At 40.0% G+C, this 23,151-nt stretch overlaps 5 protein-coding genes across 5 annotated transcripts; all 5 read right to left on the minus strand.

The window, feature by feature from the left end:
* Positions 1–5,615: 5,615 nt before the first annotated feature.
* Positions 5,616–6,755, minus strand: LOC124369689 (uncharacterized protein DDB_G0271670-like). Its single transcript, XM_046827742.1, has one exon. The coding sequence runs from the start codon at positions 6,753–6,755 to the stop codon at positions 5,616–5,618; it is 1,140 nt and encodes a 379-aa protein (XP_046683698.1).
* A 145-nt stretch (positions 6,756–6,900) lies between these two features.
* On the minus strand, positions 6,901–7,899 carry LOC124369690 (putative protein TPRXL). The gene has a single exon (XM_046827743.1). It carries the CDS (start codon positions 7,897–7,899, stop codon positions 6,901–6,903), a length of 999 nt encoding a protein of 332 aa, XP_046683699.1.
* A 2,007-nt stretch (positions 7,900–9,906) lies between these two features.
* On the minus strand, positions 9,907–10,833 carry LOC124369691 (cell wall protein IFF6-like). Its single transcript, XM_046827744.1, has one exon. The coding sequence runs from the start codon at positions 10,831–10,833 to the stop codon at positions 9,907–9,909; it is 927 nt and encodes a 308-aa protein (XP_046683700.1).
* A 73-nt stretch (positions 10,834–10,906) lies between these two features.
* On the minus strand, positions 10,907–11,290 carry LOC124369692 (putative protein TPRXL). The gene has a single exon (XM_046827745.1). It carries the CDS (start codon positions 11,288–11,290, stop codon positions 10,907–10,909), a length of 384 nt encoding a protein of 127 aa, XP_046683701.1.
* Positions 11,291–12,091: 801 nt separating this feature from the next.
* On the minus strand, positions 12,092–13,504 carry LOC124369693 (A-agglutinin anchorage subunit-like). Its single transcript, XM_046827746.1, has one exon. The coding sequence runs from the start codon at positions 13,502–13,504 to the stop codon at positions 12,092–12,094; it is 1,413 nt and encodes a 470-aa protein (XP_046683702.1).
* Positions 13,505–23,151: the final 9,647 nt, after the last annotated feature.

Genomic DNA, 23,151 nt, shown 5'->3' on the forward strand with positions numbered 1-23,151 from the left:
GCGGAATATTCATATCTGTAACATTTCATTTATACACAATGACGCTTTAGAGCTCAAAACACTCATCGTGAGAGATACTGCTTTATTACTTTAGATTAGCTGAACAGGGACGAGGGCACTAAACTACCCGTAACTAGCGGAATATTCATATCTTTAACATTTCATTTATACACAATGACGCTTTAGAGCTCAAAACACTCATCGTGAGAGATACTGCTTTATTACTTTAGATTAGCTGAACAGGGACGAGGGCACTAAACTACCCGTAACTAGCGGAATATTCATATCTGTAACATTTCATTTATACACAATGACGCTTTAGAGCTCAAAACACTCATCGTGAGAGATACTGCTTTATTACTTTAGATTAGCTGAACAGGGACGAGGGCACTAAACTACCCGTAACTAGCGGAATATTCATATCTTTAACATTTCATTTATACACAATGACGCTTTAGAGCTCAAAACACTCATCGTGAGAGATACTGCTTTATTACTTTAGATTAGCTGAACAGGGACGAGGGCACTAAACTACCTGAAACTAGCGGAATATTTATAGCCTCCGCAGCTCAGTTATTTACACTAACGCTTCAGCGCCTCCAATATGACGCATTCAGGTATGTACTTTACATAACGTATTCTATAGGCTATTTATTCTAAAAACAGTATCTGTTAAAGAGGTATAATTCAAAAATGCCTCAATGAATCTCATAAAGGGTATAATTCTAATGTATGACAAATCAAAGTTAATAAGCTAGAAACAGCTACATAGCACTGTATTGGATTTAAGTTTGTTCTGTCCTCTCATAACGAATGCTTACAATAAATCATATGCTTAACTGATATTGACATGTTTTCGGACTTTGCCTCAATGGCTTCCCCCTAGAAAATTTTACAGGAATATTCCATCTAGAGGACTAGGCCTGAAACAAGTATAGGTATAGGTGTTTGAAGTATAAACTTTTTAACCAAACCCAACTGTAAACGGTTTAAGTTAGAGTTTTATACAAATTTATAAGAAATATAACTTATATAAAGAATGAAATGATTAAATGATGTATTACAACAGAATGAATTTTGAATTAAATATAAGTTACGAAGATTACACCTATTAATATAAAAAATTACTAAAGGAAATGTTTTATTAATTAAACCCAGTTACTTCCTCAAGTTATCTTGTGTATGCATACAATACGAAATTCGCGTCATTCTCTAAAGCCAATTATCTACGAAGACTTTACATGTCTAATATTTCTTGTGAAATTAGCTAGAATAAATAAAGAATACTTGTCTTTAGGAAATATGTCTTAAATCCCTGTGACCGGAACGTTTAGAAAATTTCGTCCATTGCACTACATTAATAAATGGTTTTACCAAATTTCAAATTAAAACACTACAAGCCGAAAGAAATCTATCTCTGTGGCCAGAATCCCCTTACTGAGCCGTGGGCACAACCAAGAGACCACTCCTGCAAACTTAAACTTCTCTGAGATGGTGAATGGTGACCAACATGAAGATATCGAGGTAGCCCCGTCCTCTTAATGAGCAGCGGCCCTGACAGGAAGGAGAACACTCCTCCATACAGAAACTTCTCTGAGAGGGTGTACGGTGGCCAACATGAAGATATCGAGGTAGTCTCATCCTCTTAATGAGCAGCGGCCCTGAGAGGAAGGGACCATTCCTCCATACAGAAACTTCTTTGAGATGTTGCACGGTGGCCAACATGTAGATATCGAGGTAGCCCCGTCCTCTTAATGAGCAGCGGCCCTGACAGGAAGGAGACTATTCCTCCAAACAGAGACTTCTCTGAGATGGTGAATGGTGACCAACATTAAGATATCGAGTTAGCCCCGTCCTCTTAATGAGCAGCAGCCCTGACAGGAAGGAGAAAACTCCTCCAAAGAGAAACTTCTCTGAGAGGGTGTACGTTGGCCAACATGAAGATATCGAGGTAGTCTCGTCCTCTTAATGAGCAGCGGCCCTGACAGGAAGGAGAACACTCCTCAAAACAGAAACTTCTCTGAGATAGTGAATGGTGGCCAACATGAAGATATCGAGGTAGCCCCGTCCTCTTAATGAGCAGCGGCCCTGACAGGAAGGAGAACACTCCTCCAAACAGAAACTTCTCTGAGAGGGTGTACGGTGGCCAACATAAAGATATCGATGTAGCCCCGTCCTCTTAATGAGCAGCGGCCCTGACAGGAAGGAGAAGACTCCTCCAAACAGAAACTTCTCTGAGAGGGTGTACGGTGGCCAACATAAAGATATCGAGGTAGCCCCGTCCTCTTAATGAGCAGTGGCCCTGACAGGAAGGAGAACACTCCTCCATACAGAAACTTCTCTGAGAGGGTGTACGGTGACAACATGAAGATATCGAGGTAGCCCCATCCTCTTAATGAGCAGCGGCCCGGACGGAAAGGAGAAAACTCCTCCATACAGAAACTTCTCTGAGAGGGTGTACGGTGGCCAACATGAAGATATCGAGGTAGCCCCATCCTCTTAATGATCAGCGGCCCTGACAGGGAAGAGAACACTCCTCCAAACAGAAACTTCTCTGAGAAGGTGTACGGTGACAACATGAAGATATCGAGGTAGTCTCATCCTCTTAATGAGCAGCGGCCCTGACAGGAAGGGAACACTCCTCCATACAGAAACTTCTCTGAGAAGGTGTACGGTGACAACATGAAGATATCGAGGTAGTCTCATCCTCTTAATGAGCAGCGGACCCTGACAGGAAGGAGAAACACTCCTCCAAACAGAAACTTCTCTGAGATGTTGCACAGTGGCCAACATGAAGATATCGAGGTAGCCCCATCCTCGTAATGAGCAGCGGCCCGGACAGGAAGGAGAACACTCCTCCAAACAGAAACTTCTCTGAGAGGGTGTACGGTGGCCAACATGAAGATATCGAGGTAGTCTCATCCTCTTAATGATCAGAGACCCGGACGGGAAGGAGAAAACTCCTCCAAACAGAAACTTCTCTGAGATGTTGCACGGTGGCCAACATAAAGATATCAAGGTAGCCCCATCCTCTTAATGAGCAGCGGCCCTGACAGGAAGGAGAACACTCCTCCAAACAGAAACTTCTCTGAGAGGGTGTACGGTGGACAACATGAAGATATCGAGGTAGCTCCATCCTCTTAATGAGCAGCGGCCCGGACAGGAAGGAGAACACTCCTCCAAACAGAAACTTCTCTGAGAGGGTGTACGGTGGCCAACATGAAGATATCGAGGTAGCTCCATCCTCGTAATGAGCAGCGGCCCTGACAGGAAGGAGAACACTCCTCCAAACAGAAACTTCTCTGAGAGGGTGTACGGTGGCCAACATGAAGATATCGAGGTAGCTCCATCCTCGTAATGAGCAGCGGTCCTGACAGGAAGGAGAACACTCCTCTAAACAGAAACTTCTCTGAGAGGGTGTACGGTGGCCAACATGAAGATATCGAGGTAGCTCCATCCTCTTAATGAGCAGCGGCGCGGACAGGAAGGAGAACACTCCTCCAAACAGAAACTTCTCTGAGAGGGTGTACGGTGGCCAACATGAAGATATCGAGGTAGCTCCATCCTCTTAATGAGCAGCGGTCCTGACAGGAAGGAGAACACTCCTCTAAACAGAAACTTCTCTGAGAGGGTGTACGGTGGCCAACATGAAGATATCGAGGTAGCTCCATCCTCGTAATGAGCAGCGGCCCGGACAGGAAGGAGAACACTCCTCCATACAGAAACTTCTCTGAGAGGGTGTTTGAAGATGCAGAAGTAGCTTCATCGAATTTACAATAGAAGGTTCCTTATATATTTCCCACCATTGAGTATATCTCCCAAATCTTCCGTGAGTAACTTTTATATTTCTGCGTACGCATAATCCTACCATACACATCTTAGAAGCCGTTAGCGATAAATACTCCATTGTCTACGTATTATAAACGCCGTCACTCAGTAAAACTTTTCATTTTTATTTAGTCACCAATTTCATCTAAGAATAATTGTAAGGACCATTAATATAAAATAGAACTCCTTAAAGTGTTCCAAGGTACATTTTATATTCATTAAGTACATAAGGGTTCTTCTTCGCTCAAAGGATAAAAACATCCTTGGAATGAATCACTATTCGATCCTGTATTTAAAATCTGGCTCCATATCGAGGTTAACCCTGGATCGTTGATCGACCCAATTGCTGTCAATAAGGTAATTTGCTGAGAACAAAACTTTCAATTCGTGTTTTACCGATAAATAATACCATGGGTCTGGTTCGATTATTCCACCGATCGTTGACCCAACGACCCAAACATAGTTTAGTTTTAAATAAGAGGAATTCATGGTTCAATAACACCAATGATCGTTAGCCCATCGAACCTACACCATTAAATTAAATATATAAGTTTCGTTGGGCCAACGATCCTATTTTGTACAATTTACAGAAATGAAACAAATAGGGTAGTTTGGGCAACGAGCCAGTGGAGTAATCGAAGATCCATATCTTTATAAAGTACGAATTACATTTCTTCTAAGAGGGTCGTTGGGCCAAAGATCAGTGGAGTAATCGAACCGTTCCCGATAGCATTATATAATTTTCTATTTATTTTACAATGCATGCAAAATAATTATAACAAATTTACGTTTTTATCGCTTTATGAAATAACAATTAAAAACTAATAACACAAACAGACAGGTGGTAAAATAAGCATTTCTGGCCCACGTTTATATTACATCTTTTTGTTTGACTTCACACCAAGAACGAATTCCCAAACTGTTCCAGAGTTCGTAAACAACCCGTATAGTAAATATTCAATAGCCTACTATTTTCCAAGGTCACGAATGCATTCAATTCCTAAACACGGTAGCGTTGCAGATTAAAGTTATTTATCAAATATTATTATTGGCTAACTTACAGTATACATTCACAGGGTTATACAATGATATAAAAATTAAATTAATAATAAGTATTTTAAATTGTTATCTTCACCATTTATTTATTAGGTTTTGGGTTTATAGAATAATGAAGATAGTTTTCATTTACAATTATTTTATTTACATGTCCATGCGGCCATAGTAAATAGTCTCTTACTTAAACATAAAGTTAGAATGTTTTCTGTATCTATCAACAGGCGTTAATATTTACATTTTAAATCAAACATTTTGTGATTATAAATGTAAAACGAATATCAGAGACCCTGCCGCTGGTTTATTATCACAAATGACTTAGTATCTAATAACAAAAAGGTATAAATCATTATTTTAACATTTTAGGTCTTCCATAAATTATGCAAGTATGGATACTTAGGACTCTTCCTCAGGTAACTAAAGTTATCCTTCGCCTATATAAATAAATAAAATAGTTGTATCCATGAAAATGTCAAAGAGAACAGTTTTAAATAATTTGGTTTAATTATTTAAGAACTAAAAAACGAGCGTGAAAAACTGTGATTTTTGGTATTTTCGTATTATTTTATATGTATTTTTATTTAACTTTCACATTCCTTAATGATTAATCGTCGTCGGTTTTTCATTTAATTTCATAATCCATCATGCTATATTGTCCATGTATAATTTATTAGGTTTTTGATTTATTAAACTAAATTAAACCACATTTAGTCAAATACAAAATATTTAAATGATTATTCCGAAAAAGCACTACCTTTATATACACTGACTCCTCCATATTTTTCATATGGAGACAGTGTTGTCGCTTTCTGAGAAGGCCGAGTAATGGGGCGAGATGCTGGCTTAGCTGTAGTTGGTTTGGAAGTTGACTTAGCTGTTGTAGTTTTTACCGTAGTTGTGTACGGCATTTTTGTAGTTGTTGTTGTAATAGGTCGTGTAGTAGTTTTAATACTAGGACTTGTTGAGTGAATTTCAGATCCAGTTGTGGAAGTTGAAGGTTTAGCTCTATCATCGACACTCTTGATGGAGGGACCACCTGTTTCAAATGAAGACGATGATCCGTTGTTTGAGCTACTTACTGTTTCCACATGATACAAACCGTGTGTATTATCCGAAACTGATTCTGATTCAACTGATTCACTCGATGCTGGTGTTTCCAAACCAGCAAATCCGTCAACATCACCGGTTTCTTCTTCTTTAATACTGGTTCCAATTGCGCTATCCACTGATTGAATATCTATTGGTTCCATCTTCTCAGAAGGTGAAGTCACTACTAGCACGGTAGACGAGCTACCAGACGTTGAAGATTCTGGTTCAGAAATCGGTGATTGTACTGAGAGAACGTTCGTTCCTGCTGATACAGATCTATTTGCACCACTTAATTCTACACCTTCAGTGGTAGAGCTACTTGTGGTTAATACATGTGACGAATCTAATTGCCCAGATTCTTTAGATTTAACTAAAGATGATGGCATTGAAGACGAGCAGCAGGTGTTGTCTGATATAGTAAATACTGGTTCCCCTGAAACTCCAGAAGGTTTTTCTTCCCCCGTAACAGTGCCACTTGCGCTTTCCACAGGTAACGATTCTCTTGAATCAGGCAATTTAGAGGTAGTAGTCGTTGTTGCCATAGTAGACGTGGTACTAGAATTTTCAGATAATGCTAAATCTGGTTCCATTGATCCATCAGATGAACCACTTCCCTTTCCTTTTCCAGAACCACCGTCTGCAACGACCGACAAAGATGCTCCTACACTTATAATTCCTTCTCCAACACCGGATTGTGCCCCTTCATTATTTGAGCTACTTTTCTTTCCGGAAGATGACGTGTCTGACGGTACAGAGACGGCTGAGGAGGTACTAGGTGTCTGCATTGTGGATGGGGTTTCAGCAACGACAGATGATTTAGATCCAGCTTGTAATCCACCTTCGTTTGATTTTCCTGCACAATCATCTGAAACAACCGACTCGGAAACTCCGACATTGATTAACCCGCCTTCAACAGTGGTTTGTGCTCCATCATTGCCTGAGGCAATTTGGGCTACGGGAGATGACGTGTCTGACGGTACAGAAAACATGTGATGATGTACTAGGTGTCTGCATTGTGGGTGGGGTTTCATCACCGACATCAGATATTTTAGAACCATCTTCAGATCCACCTTCCTTTGGTTTTCCTGAACTATCGCCTGATTCAACCGATACGGAAACTCCGACATTGATTAATCCACCTTCAACACTGGTTTGCGCTCCTTGGTTACTTGAGCCACTTTCGGTACTAGGAGCTGACGTATCCGACAGTACAGAGTCATCTGATGATGTACTAGGTGTCTGCATTGTGGATGGGGTTTTACCAACAACAGATGTTTTAGATCCATCTTCTGATCCCCCTTCTTTTGATTTTCCTGAAACATCGTCTGAAACAACCGATACAGAAACTCCGACATTGACTAATCCGCCTTCAACACTGGTTTGTGCTCCATCATTGCCTGAGCCAATTTGGGCTTCGCGAGATGACGTGTCTGACGGTACAGAGACATCTGATAATGTACTAGGTGTCTGCATTGTGGGTGGGGTTTCATCGACATCAGATGTTTTAGAACCATCTTCAGATCCACCTTCCTTTGGTTTTCCTGAACTATCGCCTGATTCAACCGATACGGAAACTCCGACATTGATTAATCCACCTTCAACACTGGTTTGCGCTCCTTGGTTACTTAAGCCACTTTCGGTACTAGGAGCTGACGTATCCGACAGTACAGAGTCATCTGATGATGTACTAGGTGTCTGCATTGTGGATGGGGTTTTACCAACAACAGATGTTTTAGATCCATCTTCTGATCCCCCTTCCTTTGGTTTTCCTGAACCATCGTCTGAATCAACCGATACAGAAACTCCGACATTAATTAACCCGCCTTCAGCACTAGTTTGCGCTCCTTGGTTACTTGAGCCACTTTCGGTACTAGGAGATAATTTATCCGACCGTACAGAGTCATCTGATGATTTACTAGGTGTCTGCATTGTGGATGGGGTTCACCAACATCTAATGTTTTAGAACCATCTTCTGATCCACCTTCCTTTGGTTTTCCTGAACCATCGTCTGAATCAACCGATACGGAAACTCCGACATTTATTAACCCGCCATCAACACTGGTTTGCGCTCCTTGGTTACTTGAGCCACTTTCGGTACTAGGAGATGACGTATCCGACAGTACAGAGTCATCTGATGATGTACTAGGTGTCTGCATTGTGGATGGGGTTCACCAACATCTGATGTTTTAGAACCATCTTCTGATCCACCTTCCTTTGGTTTTCCTGAACTATCGCCTGAATCAACCGATACGGAAACTCCGACATTGATTAATCCGCCTTCAACACTGGTTTGCGCTCCTTGGTTACTTAAGCCACTTTCGGTACTAGGAGATGACGTATCCGACAGTACAGAGTCATCTGATGATGTACTAGGTGTCTGCATTGTGGATGGGGTTTCACCGACATCAGATGTTTTCGATCCATCTTCTGATCCACCTTCTTTTGATTTTCCCGAACCATCATCTGAAACCACCGATACGGAAACTCCGACATTGACTAATCCGCCTTCAACACTGGTTTGAGCTCCATCATTGCCTGAACCACTTTGGCTTTCAGAAGATAACGTGTCTGGCGGTACAGAGAGCTCTGAGGATGTACTAGGTGTCTGCATTGTGGTTGGGATTGCACCTACATCAGATGTTTTAGAACCATCTTCTGATCCACCTTCCTTTGGTTTTCCTGAACTATCGCCTGATTCAACCGATACGGAAACTCCGACATTGATTAATCCACCTTCAACACTGGTTTGCGCTCCTTGGTTACTTGAGCCACTTTCGGTACTAGGAGATGACGTATCCGACAGTACAGAGCCATCTGATGATGTACTAGGTGTCTGCATTGTGGATGGGGGTTCACCAACATCTGATGTTTTAGAACCATCTTCTGATCCACCTTCCTTTGGTTTTCCTGAACCATCGTCTGAATCAACCGATACGGAAACTCCGACATTGACTAATCCGCCTTCAACACTGGTTTGAGCTCCATCATTGCCTGAACCACTTTGGCCTTCAGAAGATAACGTGTCTGGCGGTAGAGAGACGTCTGAGGATGTACTAGGTGTCTGCATTGTGGTTGGGATTGCACCTACATCAGATGTTTTAGAACCATCTTCTGATCCACCTTCCTTTGGTTTTCCTGAACTATCGCCTGATTCAACCGATACGGAAACTCCGACATTGATTAATCCACCTTCAACACTGGTTTGCGCTCCTTGGTTACTTGAGCCACTTTCGGTACATTGACAGTACAGTGCCATCCAGGTGTCTGCATTGTGGATGGGGTTCACCAACATCTGATGTTTTAGAACCATCTTCTGATCCACCTTCCTTTGGTTTTCCTGAACCATCGTCATCAACAGATACGGAAACTCCGACATTGACTAATCCGCCTTCAACACTGGTTTGAGCTCCATCATTGCCTGAACCACTTTGGCCTTCAGAAGATAACGTGTCTGGCGGTACAGAGACGTCTGAGGATGTACTAGGTGTCTGCATTGTGGTTGGGATTGCACCTACATCAGATGTTTTAGAACCATCTTCTGATCCACCTTCCTTTGGTTTTCCTGAACTATCGTCTGATTCAACCGATACGGAAACTCCGACATTGATTAATCCACCTTCAACACTGGTTTGCGCTCCTTGGTTACTTGAGCCACTTTCGGTACTAGGAGATGACGTATCCGACAGTACAGAGCCATCTGATGATGTACTAGGTGTCTGCATTGTGGATGGGGGTTCACCAACATCTGATGTTTTAGAACCATCTTCTGATCCACCTTCCTTTGGTTTTCCTGAACCATCGTCTGAATCAACCGATACGGAAACTCCGACATTGATTAACCCGCCTTTAACACTGGTTTGAGCTCCATCATTGCCTGAACCACCTTGGCCTTCAGAAGATAACGTGTCTGGCGGTAAAGAGACGTCTGAGGATGTACTAGGTGTCCTGCACTGTGGTTGGGATTGCACCTACATCAGATGTTTTAGAAACATCTTCTGACCCACCCTCCATGGGTTTTCCTGAATCATCGTCTGAATCAACCGATACGGAAACTCCGACATTGACTAATCCGCCTTCAACACTGGTTTGAGCTCCATCATTGCCTGAACCACTTTGGCCTTCAGAAGATAACGTGTCTGGCGGTACAGAGACGTCTGAGGATGTACTAGGTGTCTGCATTGTGGTTGGGATTGCACCTACATCAGATGTTTTAGAACCATCTTCTGATCCACCTTCCTTTGGTTTTCCTGAACTATCGCCTGATTCAACCGATACGGAAACTCCGACATTGATTAATCCACCTTCAACACTGGTTTGCGCTCCTTGGTTACTTGAGCCACTTTCGGTACTAGGAGATGACGTATCCGACAGTACAGAGCCATCTGATGATGTACTAGGTGTCTGCATTGTGGATGGGGGTTCACCAACATCTGATGTTTTAGAACCATCTTCTGATCCACCTTCCTTTGGTTTTCCTGAACCATCGTCTGAATCAACCGATACGGAAACTCCGACATTGATTAACCCGCCTTTAACACTGGTTTGAGCTCCATCATTGCCTGAACCACCTTGGCCTTCAGAAGATAACGTGTCTGGCGGTAAAGAGACGTCTGAGGATGTACTAGGTGTCTGCACTGTGGTTGGGATTGCACCTACATCAGATGTTTTAGAAACATCTTCTGACCCACCCTCCATGGGTTTTCCTGAATCATCGTCTGAATCAACCGATACGGAAACTCCGACATTGACTAATCCGCCTTCAACACTGGTTTGAGCTCCATCATTGCCTGAACCACTTTGGCCTTCAGAAGATAACGTGTCTGGCGGTACAGAGACGTCTGAGAATGTACTAGGTGTCTGCATTGTGGTTGGGATTGCACCTACATCAGATGTTTTAGAACCATCTTCTGATCCACCTTCCTTTGGTTTTCCTGAACTATCGCCTGAATTCAACCGATACGGAAACTCCGACATTGATTAATCCGCCTTCAACACTGGTTTGCGCTCCTTGGTTACTTGAGCCACTTTCGGTACTAGGAGATGACGTATCCGACAGTACAGAGTCATCTGATGATGTACTAGGTGTCTGCATTGTGGATGGGGGTTCACCGACATCAGATGTTTTAGAACCATCTTCTGATCCACCTTCTTTTGATTTTCCTGAACCATCATCTGAATCAACCGATACGGAAACTCCGACATTGATTAATCCGCCTTCAACACTGGTTTGAGCTCCATCATTGCCTGAACCACCTTGGCCTTCAGAAGATAACGTGTCTGGCGGTACAGAGACGTCTGAGAATGTACTAGGTGTCTGCATTGTGGTTGGGATTGCACCTACATCAGATGTTTTAGAAACCATCTTCTGACCCACCCTCCTTGGGTTTTCCTGAATCATCGTCTGAATCAACCGATACGGAAACTCCGACATTGATTAATCCGCCTTCAACACTGGTTTGCGCTCCTTGGTTACTTGAGCCACTTTCGGCCTTCAGGAGATGACGTATCCGACAGTACAGAGTCATCTGATGTTGTTCTAGGTGTCTGCATTGTGTATGGGGTTTCACCGACATCCGATGTTTTAGATCCATCTTCTGATCCACCTTCCTTTGATTTTCCAGAACCATCATCTGAAACAACCGATACGGAAACTCCGACATTGATTAATCCGCCTTCAACACTGGTTTGAGCTCCATCATTGCCTGAATCCACTTTGGCCTTCAGAAGATGACGTGTCTGGCGGTACAGAGACGTCTGAGGATGTACTAGGTGTCTGCATTGTGGTTGGGATTGCACCTACATCAGATGTTTTAGAACCATCTTCTGATCCACCTTCTTTTGATTTTCCTGAACCATCATCTGAAACAACCGATACGGAAACTCCGACATTGACTAATCCGCCTTCAACACTGGTTTGAGCTCCATCATTGCCTGAACCCAATTTGGCCTTCAGAAGATAACGTGTCTGGCGGTACAGAGACGTCTGAGGATGTACTAGGTGTCTGCATTGTGGATGGGGTTTCACCGACATCAGATGTTTTAGATCCATCTTCTGATCCACCTTCTTTTGATTTTCCTGAACTATCGTCTGAATCAACCGATACGGAAACTCCGACATTGATTAACCCGCCTTCAACACTGGTTTGAGCTCCTTGGTTACTTGAGCCACTTTCGGTACTAGGAGATGACGTATCCGACAGTACAGAGTCATCTGATGATGTACTAGGTGTCTGCATTGTGGATGGGGTTTCACTGACATCAGATGTTTTAGATCCATCTTCTGATCCACCTTCTTTTGATTTTCCTGAACCATCATCTGAAACAACCGATACGGAAACTCCGACATTGAGTAATCCGCCTTCAACACTGGTTTGAGCTCCATCATTGCCTGATCCACTTTGGCCTTTAGAAGATAACGTGTCCGACGGTACAGAGTCACGTCTGAGGATGTACTAGGTGTCTGCATTGTGGATGGGGTTTCACCAACATCAGATGTTTTAGATCCATCTTCTGATCCACCTTCTTTTGATTTTCCTGAACCATCATCTGAAACAACCGATACGGAAACTCCGACATTAACTAATCCGCCTTCAACACTGGTTTGCGCTCCTTGGTTACTTGACCCACTTTCGGTACTAGGAGATGACGTATCGGACAGTACAGAGTCATCTGATGTTGTACTAGGTGTCTGCATTGTGTATGGGGTTTCACCAACATCAGATGTTTTAGATCCATCTTCTGATCCACCTTCTTTTGATTTTCCTGAACCATCATCTGAAACAACCGATACGGAAACTCCGACATTAACTAATCCGCCTTCAACACTGGTTTGCGCTCCTTGGTTACTTAAACCACTTTCGGTACTAGAAGATGACGTATCCGAAAGTACAGAGTCATCTGAGGATGTACTAGGTGTTTGCATTGTGGATGGAGTTTCACCGACATCCGATGTTTTAGATCTATCTTCTGATCCACCTTCCTTTGGTTTTCCTGAACCATCATCTGAAACAACCGACACAGAAACCCCGACATTGACTAATCCGCCTTCAACACCGGTTTGAGCTCCATCATCGCCTGACCCAATTTGGCCTTTAGAAGATGACGTGGCTGACGGTACAGAGACATCTGAGGATGTACTAGGTGTTTGCAGTGTGGATGGAGTTTCACCGACATCCGATGTTTTAGATCTATCTTCTGATCCACCTTCTTTTGATTTTCCTGAACCATCGTCTGAAACTACCGACACAGATACTCCTACATTGACTAACCCGCCTCCAACACTGGTTTGTGCTCCCTCATTACTTGTGCCAAGAGATGACGTGTCTGTTGGTACAGATCCCTCTGATGAAGAGATCACTCCATACGAAATTTTTGAGGAGCTACCAGCAGTATCTAATGTTTTAGTCCCTTTTGATTGTTCAGCAATACTCTGTTGATCTATTTGTGAGACCTTTTCATTTGCTGTAAGTTTATCCTGCAATCCTTGGTCTGCTGTAGACGTTTGAGTCACCGGCGCATATGTATCACCAGCCATTGTTCCTTTTCTTTTATCGCCCAGTGGTTTTGTATTTGACGTAACAGTGACTGATACTGATGTCTCCTTGGCTTGCTGCTCTCTAGTTCCTGCTCCAATGGTTGTATCACCTAGTGGGCCTTTTTTTTGTTGTACGGAATTTGCACTGATCGGATTAGTTGTCTGATTGACTGTAACTGGAGCTATATCTCCGGTTGGTGCGTTAGCGGATTTTATTGATACAGATCCTGATGGCGCACTTCCTGTAGCTGATTGTGTTGAAGGTGATGTTGTACCACTTGTTGATCCAAAAAGGAAAGAGCCAAGAGTGTTACCCAACCCTCCAAGTACAGTGGAATCACTGCTCGTGTTCTCTGGTGCTGAAGGAGGTGGCGTAGTTGTTCCACCTTCATCGGAAGATCCGAAAAAAAAAACCGCCGAGTGTGTTTCCTAAACCTCCCAGTAGACTTGGCGAACCTGTCGTTGCAGGTTTTGCAGTTGTAGTAGTTGTTTGTGGAGGTGCTGGTGTCGTCGGTTGCGTTGTTGGTGCCGGGGTTGTTGTTGTTGCCGGGGTTGTTGTTGGTGCCGGGGTTGTTGTTGTTGCCGGGGTTGTTGTTGGTACCGGAGTTCTTGTTGTTGCCGGGGTTGTTGTTGGTGCCGGGGTTGTTGTTGGTGCCGGGGTTGTTGTTGTAGTGGTACTAGTTTTTGGTTTGTCTCCCAACAAACCAGGAATTGGTACCGGAAAGCTGCTTATGAGCACCTGAAAAATAGTCGCTGGTGGTTATCCTTGATTGATAACAATAATAATGATTCTTTGTAAAATATTTTACATACATCAGCTTATATCAAGTATGCGTATAGCATAGCAGTAAATAATACTGCAAATTTAGTACAAAACGCTATTTCTCGAACAACTATCTTTATCAGGTATAAGCTTCTATTCTTCGTTCTTTATATTCATTGCCTTATATTCAATGCTAATACATGTCGGCCGTCTCAAAAGTTACTACTCGTTAAGTTTGAGTAAATTCTATAGACAATAAATCTGAAAGCACAAATCACGGGAAACGTTTAGCGGCCCAATACATAGAGGTAATGAGGATCATCTGTGATTCTGGGCTACATTGCAGCCAGCGGTTTTACGTTCACCACAAAATAAAAATGTGATTTCAACACAAAACATACATGCGATCTACAAAAAGTTTCAGTGACTTTTTACTATATCTTCATTTGTTTAGCCGTAAAACGTGATTATGTTGAAAATGTCACCTAAAAACTTACCTTCCGGGCTCGATAGCGGCCAAACCAGTGGTCCTAGCTTGAATCTAAAAATTATTTTGACTAGGAATTGATGTGATTTACAAAAAATAATCACTGACTTATTGCTCTATCTTCATTTTTTTGGCTAGTAAATGCTAATATTTTGTAATTTTGACGTGAGAATTTTGTTTCTGGAGTCGATAGCGGTCGAACCGAACCTTTAGTCCTACATTAAATATAAAAGTTTCTTATATAAAATGATAAGTTGTGCAAAAAAGTTGTTTTTTTCGTACGTATATCCTTCCGTAATCCCGAAAACGCCCTAAATAGTAAATTATTTGTCGTGAATTGGAAATTTTTTGAGATTTAAATTTATATGCGACTAATATTTGTGTAATTCATTCCAGATTCCGATTGCACTTGCTTTGCTAGGTTAACTTGTTAATAAAACCCCAAATTCTAAATTGGCTGAGAGTTAACTAAACATCAGTAGTAGATAGGGATAGAGTACTTTTTAATTAATTTAATGAAATAGTGATTTATTGTCAACACTCTGATATGGAATGGTTATTTCCTAAGTAATTAAAACCCCCTGATAAACATTTTATTTTTAACAAAATTACTGTACACATATTCTCGTAGCACAGACGCACATTTCCCAGAAAAGTACCACGCGTTCTTATAACCCCCGATAACCTCCCACGAATTTCCTGGTAGAAGAATTCCTGATTAAATTAAACCCCCTGATCAACTTAATAATCTGATAAAGGTAGTTTTTATTTTTTTACACTAAACAATTCACCATAGCTGGCCAGTGCAGTGTTTTCCCCCAAGCTCTGTACTGCATAAACCAGAGGTCGTAGATAAAATCCGACAGCAGAATCCTACTTAAATTTAAATTTTCTACAAGGAAGGTCTGGTTACTTTTTGTCGTATCTCTAACGGTTAAGCCGCAAAATGCCCTAATGCTCTGACTTAACATGTCCCCGAATTCATAATTCGATTGTCATAATTGGCTATTTATAGAGTTTTTAATTTTTATGCGATCACAATTGTGCAGTTCGGTCCGGTTCTAGATTGAGTTTGTATTACTACTTTAAATAGTGACTTAAATACATTTTGCTACGTCGATATCACCTATCTGATCGATAAATTTTCCCCAGAAAATAACCACGTAATCTTTTAACCCTCGATAACATTAACTCCCCTCCTGGGAATTTCCTGGTATGACCTGATAATCTCCGGTGTAAATTAAACCCCCTGATGTCTTAACCCCCGCTGACATTAACCCCCCCTGGAATTTTCTTGTATGTCCAGACAAACTCCTGAGTAAATTAAACCCCCTGATGTGTTAGCCCTCTGATGTCTTAACCCCCGGTAAACATTAACCCCCCCCTGGACCTTCTTAGTATGATCAGTTAATCTCCTGAGTAAATTAAACCCCATGATGACCTAACCCCGGTAACATTAACCATCCTCCCTGGGAATTTCCTGGCATGACTATGTAAACTCCTGAGCGAATTAAACCCTCTAAACAACTTAAAAATATTGAAAAGGGTAGGTTTTTTATTACATTTACACTCAACAATGTACAATAGTTGAGCGTTGCAGACTTTTCTACCACGCTCTGTACATCCTAAACCAGACCTTGTAGCTCAAACCTTAGGTCACAATCGAAAAATTAAATTAAATTTCCGACAAGAAAGGTTTAGTGACTTTTTCTCGTATCTCCAACGGTTAAGCCACTAAACGCCCTCAAACTCAAAAGTTTGGTTAAAATTAAACACTCTACTTTCCACTACCTGGCAAACCTAAGCTCGGACTTTAGTTATCACCCAATGGTTATTCTCCTAAATTTGCTATGACGTCACTTAATCTTTTCGACGAAATACATTGATTATTTTTATTTATCACACATCATATGGCTGAGCTTTAGCGAAGCATTACAACCCACGAGAAAGGAGCCGAAGGCGAGTTAATGATAATATATCCCCAATATTGGAACCAATCAGAACAAAATAAACGAGTATCGGTTTATTTTATACAAATGAATATAGAAGTGAAGATGTTTGCAATCGAAGTCCGAAATGAGTTAAGTGACAAGGAGCCTTCTGTCCGTTATTATGTGTCAATACCTTCGCCTACTTAATAGTTAACGGTAATAATAACGAAAAGAATGAAATTAAGAAATAATATAGATACGTAAAGCTAATAGAAATAATAAATAAAGTGATATAATTTATGACACTCTCAATAAAAAGAAAACTGCAAAATGTAGAAAGGGTTATAACTAATATAACTTGAAAGAAATTATTCTAACAATGCATATGTAGAGAGAGTTCTATATCGACTGCGGAGAACATGGTTTTGATGGATAATGAGGTCTCTAAAGAAAAAATATACTATCGAAAGGTCCTTTAAGAGACCGAGGGATATAGGAAAGTCATGTTATGGCCAATTGGCAAAACAGATTTCGGCATAACATTTTCACGATATATACGGCATTGTGCGCAGGTCACTAAGCCAGAATCATATAAGTGACCACCGACTATAAACTAAAATTATATTAGCTTTTATTTTCAGTCAGAATTTCTCTTAAATATATAAACGCAAACATTGGACATCTGATTGGAAATTTGAGTAATTTGTAACCGATCGCTCAAGAAAACTGTGATCAACTCAATCAAATGCTTAGAGAGGTCTAATAACGATTTGAGCTATCCATGTGCAACTCCTCGAGTAGCGTATGAATCCAGACTGTTGTAGATTGCGCTGTGATCAACTCAATCAAATGCTTAGAGAGGTCTAATAACGATTTGAGCTATCCATGTGCAACTCCTCGAATAGCGTATGAATCCAGACTGTTGTATATTGCGCTGTGATCAACTCAATCAAATGCTTAGAGAGGTCTAATAACGATTTGAGCTATCCATGTGCAACTCCTCGAGTAGCGTATGAATCCAGACTGTTGTAGATTGCGCTGTGATCAACTCAATCAAATGCTTAGAGAGGTCTAATAACGATTTGAGCTATCCATGTGCAACTCCTCGAATAGCGTATGAATCCAGACTGTTGTATATTGCGCTGTGATCAACTCAATCAAATGCTTAGAGAGGTCTAATAACGATTTGAGCTATCCATGTGCAACTCCTCGAGTAGCGTATGAATCCAGACTGTTGTATATTGCGCTGTGATCAACTCAATCAAATGCTTAGAGAGGTCTAATAACGATTTGAGCTATCCATGTGCAACTCCTCGAGTAGCGTATGAATCCAGACTGTTGTAGATTGCGCTGTGATCAACTCAATCAAATGCTAGAGAGGTCTAAGAACAAACCGAGAGTAGGGTTTCAAATAATAACACCGTGTGTATTAAATTTAGAACCACTTCCAATAATTGATTCGTTTCCGGTATCCTATTAAGCAGAAGCATTCAACCAGCTTTCATAACCTGATTCTAATCTAGGGTGTGTCCTTAAATTTCATTCAACTTATATTTAATCTTGTGTAATTGCAAGGTGTATAGCATTAATAGCACATTGATAATTTATGTTGTACCAAAAACTTGTTACTTAACCTTATCAGTAAGAGGAAATGTTCCAAGTACGGATAAGGAATAACCGGATTTACTGTAATTACTAAATAAAAAGTACAGCATAACAAGAGTGAAATGTTAAAAAATTATTAATGGTCTTCAATTATACATTTTCGCCTCTTGAATTGAAGCTTGAATGAATTAATATAGTTCTATACCTTTCCGTCACAAATCCAACTTTTTTAACAGATGACTAATTTCGTTGTTATAAGTATTATCGTGCATGCGTGTTTATTGATTCGTTTTGTGTTTTATTTTATTCCATACTTTATCTTCAGTTTTTAACCATTTTTGACGACCTGACTCGAAATTGCTAATCATAGCCACTTCGTTAAAAACTTTAATAATGCCACTTTTTCCAAAAAGGTTGGTGATTCAAAAGAATGTGGTTGAAATAAATATTCAGTATAAAAGTGGAAGAAACTCGTGTATTTATTACATAATCATTACAATATATTTAACTTATTGTAACGATTTATACTTCGACTGTAGACTAAATTAATTTTATTTTAAAACTGCCATCACCTTATAACACTACTTATGTAATCATGTTAAATAACTGGGTGTAACGTAAACAACGGTACGTGTAACATTGCATATTTTAAGAATAATACACTCGTATGTACTTATTATAACGCCAACTCTCTTGAGCTTTGACACATTGCTAATCAACATTTTATTTATGAAATTTGTCTGTGAAGAAAATATGAAAGTTGTTTTTTTAATTTTATAAAAATATATTTTTATTACAAAGCTACATAGCTATCTTATTTAGAACTGGCCATAGATTTGCCATTGTAATATTGAATGAAATACACCCTGTAAAGTATGAAGCCGAAATGTGATACTGAACTTATCAATGCAGTCTAGCCAGAGAAGCCGTTCTATTTTTCTACATTTCCGATAGTACTGTAGTTCTAATCTCTCGAGTTCCAATCTCTTCGCTAAAGTTTTTCATTTATTATTGATATGTTTGCATTAAACTTAAAATTACAGTTAATTTAAATTATATAATCTATATCAGGATTTACAACTCTAACATAGTCAGATATCAAACATTCTGGGCTCCGTTCGTTTTACTCAGTAATATAAAATTTGTGTTATTTATTGACAGTTTTGCATAAAAACTTTAAATTAGAGTAAATATCTAAAAGAGTATCCTTTTACAGGTCCTAAAACCCAATTAAGATGACCTAGCGAATTTCCTGAATTCTAATGATTCCTGAAATGTACAATTTGTTTACTTGTTATTAAATTCGCAACAAACTTTAAGGGGAGTCGGATGATCCTACCTTAACAATGTTAAATTTGCGTTTTTCAACAACCAATAACATGGGGCCGAACAATTTTACCCCATTTTTTATTGTATCAATGTATAAGTAATAATAACTGTTAGTAAATTGTTAGTAGTAGTAGTTAATTGCTAATACTTTTAAATTTATAAACTTTTTAAAAATACCAGCCTTTTTTTGTTTTAAGTAGTTTTTTTATTTTTTTACCAAGCAGATTATACTGAAACGTTATAATTATTTATATTTAGGTTAAATACTTTGTAAAAATCAGTCTTTTACCTTCTCCTGATTATCTGGGATCCTCAGAAACAGGTACCAATGTGTGAAAAAACAAACTTTCCGGAAAAAAAAAGTTTAAAGTTAAAGTATTTCAATATATGTGAATACACCTACATTGGTAAGTTCTAATGGTGTCCAGATGTATAGCATGTATTGTCAGAATCAGCTCCCTCCTCACAGAGTTCCTGACCTTCACAGAGTTCCTTCAGCTTTCCTTTTAGTGGTTGTTTTTTGACTGTCTTTTGCATCTAAAAAATTTGTTTTCAGCCTCTGAATTCTTCGTATGTCCATGTTTCTCAGTATTTAAAACACATTCCTTCCCCACAGGTGGGGTCTATATTCTTAAAACTAACCATTTTGTAACATTACCTTTTTTGAAGGTGGTTGCAGTATCATTTGCCCAAGTATTAATGTTTCTAGTGAAACAAAAACATTTTTTTGGCACTCGAGTCCACAAAACGTTATTGAAGGACTCGATTAGGTTCTGGCTTTTCCCATGCAGACATTTTTGCAGTATCTCAGGAGATATTCGGTCTTGAAATAATCTTATACTGCTTCCATAACAGCTTCAGGTAAATGGAAGTGTTTTCCATGGGCTCCCTGATATTTTACACCACCTTGAAGATCCTTTGGGCCATAAACAGTAATGAGGTTTTTCATTTGATGAGCATCCATAGAAGAAAGTATGTCTATGTGTGTGCCTTCTAATAGAAATGTATGTGTTAACATTTATCACAGCACCTTCGATTAACACACCTTGCCCTGATATTATTTCGCCATCAGACAGCAGTGTTCATTCCAGTTTAGTATTAAGTGTCAAAGTATTTTATACATCCTCTTTTGTAAATGGCCAAGGCATTCTAATTTTTTGGTTGGTACTCCATTGCCATAATTGTTTTCTTTTCTAACTGAAAAAAATCAAATTCCTTTGAATCTCCATCGCCTAAGTATTTTAAATATCGAACATTGTACAGGTTGTCTGATTTAGAAAACATTCGTATTGCACCATGTATCTCCAACCCTCCACTGGTTTCCAGTATAATTAGCACCACAAGTTGGTTTGTGTTTCTTTTTATTCTTCTCGGTGTACACACAGAGTTTGCTCAAGATATCAAGATCAATAGCGAGGCCAGATTCAATACTCGTAGCCGTTATTACCCCTTTGAGAGAAAATGCCTTCGTTTTTGCCAAGAACCATCTAGGTCTATACATAAATCCCTGTCACCATCATTTTCTTCACTGTCTTGTTCACTACCTCAGTCATAGACTCTTTGGCTACTTCTACTACAACAGGAACAGTACGTCGTATGTACCTGGAAAACCTAGCCATTGGATGTTTTTGCCAAGAACCATCTAGGTCTATAGATATATCCTTGTCACCATCATTTTCTTCACTGTCTTGTTCACTACCTCAGTCATAGACTCTTTGGCTACTTCTGCTACAACAGGAACAGTACGTCGTATGTACCTGGAAAACCTAGCCATTGGATGTTTTTGCCAAGAACCATCTAGGTCTATAGATATATCCTTGTCACCATCATTTTCTTCACTGTCTTGTTCACTACCTCAGTCATAGACTCTTTGGCTACTTCTACTACAACAGGAACAGTACGTCGTATGTACCTGGAAAATCTAGCCATTGGATGTTTTTGCCAAGAACCATCTAGGTCTATAGATATATCCTTGTCACACCATCATTTTCTTCACTGTCTTGTTCACTACCTCAGTCATAGACTCTTTGGCTACTTCTGCTACATCAGGAACAGTACGTCGTATGTACCTGGAAAACCTAGCCATTGGATGTTTTTGCCAAGAACCATCTAGGTCTATAGATATATCCTTGTCACCATCATTTTCTTCACTGTCTTGTTCACTACCTCAGTCATAGACTCTTTGGCTACTTCTGCTACAACAGGAACAGTACGTCGTATGTACCTGGAAAATCTAGCCATTGGATGTTTTTGCCAAGAACCATCTAGGTCTATAGATATATCCTTGGTCACCATCATTTTCTTCACTGTCTTGTTCACTACCTCAGTCATAGACTCTTTGGCTACTTCTGCTACAACAGGAACAGTACGTCGTATGTACCTGGAAAACCTAGCCATTGGATGTTTTTGCCAAGAACCATCTAGGTCTATAGATATATCCTTGTCACCATCATTTTCTTCACTGTCTTGTTCACTACCTCAGTCATAGACTCTTTGGCTACTTCTACTACAACAGGAACAGTACGTCCCATGTACCTGGAAAATCTAGTCATTGGATTAGGTAAGTTCCAAACTTCACAAAGCAAACATACACTACTCTGACCTTTGCCAGTTGTACGCATTACATAAACCATCCTCCAGTTTATGTCATATAGAGTGTCATCAATTTCAAGTTGAGTTGAAGAATAAAATGTCCTTGAGCGTTCAACGGCAATTTGAGAACCAAGTCCGGATTTTTTGAACATATAATTGGAGTTCAGATCCGTGTCAACTAAAACCCGTCCAATTTGTAAAGAAAAACCAATGAAAATATTGACTCCATTACACTCATTAGGTCAACTATTTCACAGATACAATTAGAGCTCTAAAATTTATTGTAACACTCGAGGTGTTCTTCTAACTTAGATTTATAAGCACTTACTGATGGTGAGATAAGGCTTGTATTTGAAGCACTAGGTTTGGAAATGGGATTTACTATGTCTAAGTTATCATCACAATTAGATAAACCGAGTTCCTTGTATTTACTTTTCTTCCAATGATTGTATCTCCGTTTATTAATCTCCCCATGTCTTTACAAGGGAGTAACTTTACAAAGTCAAGGACTCAGACTTACTCACAAACAATAATAAGGATAACACTTATGGAAAAAACACAATTTTTACTCTAAACAGCTGATAGGGATTTTGCTTTTGACAACTCGTTTGTTGCTCAGAAAAACAACCATTACCGACCTGACAACACAAAATTATTGTGGATATGAGGGCTCCTACCGCATTATGTTTTATACGAAACATCAAAACTCCCAAAACGTGCCAACACATTACAGCGCTTCATATAAATGTTTACATTTGACCGATTCAGTTCGAATTTCGTTTTAAGTCATTTCTAATGAATAAGGTGACAATAAAACAATACAAATCAATCGATATTACTATATTATTTTGACCGTCCGAATCCCCTTTATAATAAAGTGGTATTGCTTGGCAACTACTGCTGTGTAACACATCAAATACCAAGAATAGTTAATGAATTG

This window comes from Homalodisca vitripennis, chromosome X (assembly GCF_021130785.1).
Source record: "Homalodisca vitripennis isolate AUS2020 chromosome X, UT_GWSS_2.1, whole genome shotgun sequence".
Lineage (NCBI taxonomy): Eukaryota > Metazoa > Arthropoda > Insecta > Hemiptera > Cicadellidae > Homalodisca > Homalodisca vitripennis.

Bases quoted from the DNA above. Each gene is read 5' to 3' on its own strand.
- LOC124369691 (XM_046827744.1), bottom strand. From the start codon at position 10,833: ATGCAGACACCTAGTACATTCTCAGACGTCTCTGTACCGCCAGACACG.
- LOC124369690 (XM_046827743.1), bottom strand. From the start codon at position 7,899: ATGCAGACACCTAGTAAATCATCAGATGACTCTGTACGGTCGGATAAA.
- LOC124369689 (XM_046827742.1), bottom strand. From the start codon at position 6,755: ATGCAGACACCTAGTACCTCCTCAGCCGTCTCTGTACCGTCAGACACG.
- LOC124369693 (XM_046827746.1), bottom strand. From the start codon at position 13,504: ATGGCTGGTGATACATATGCGCCGGTGACTCAAACGTCTACAGCAGAC.
- LOC124369692 (XM_046827745.1), bottom strand. From the start codon at position 11,290: ATGCAGACACCTAGTACATTCTCAGACGTCTCTGTACCGCCAGACACG.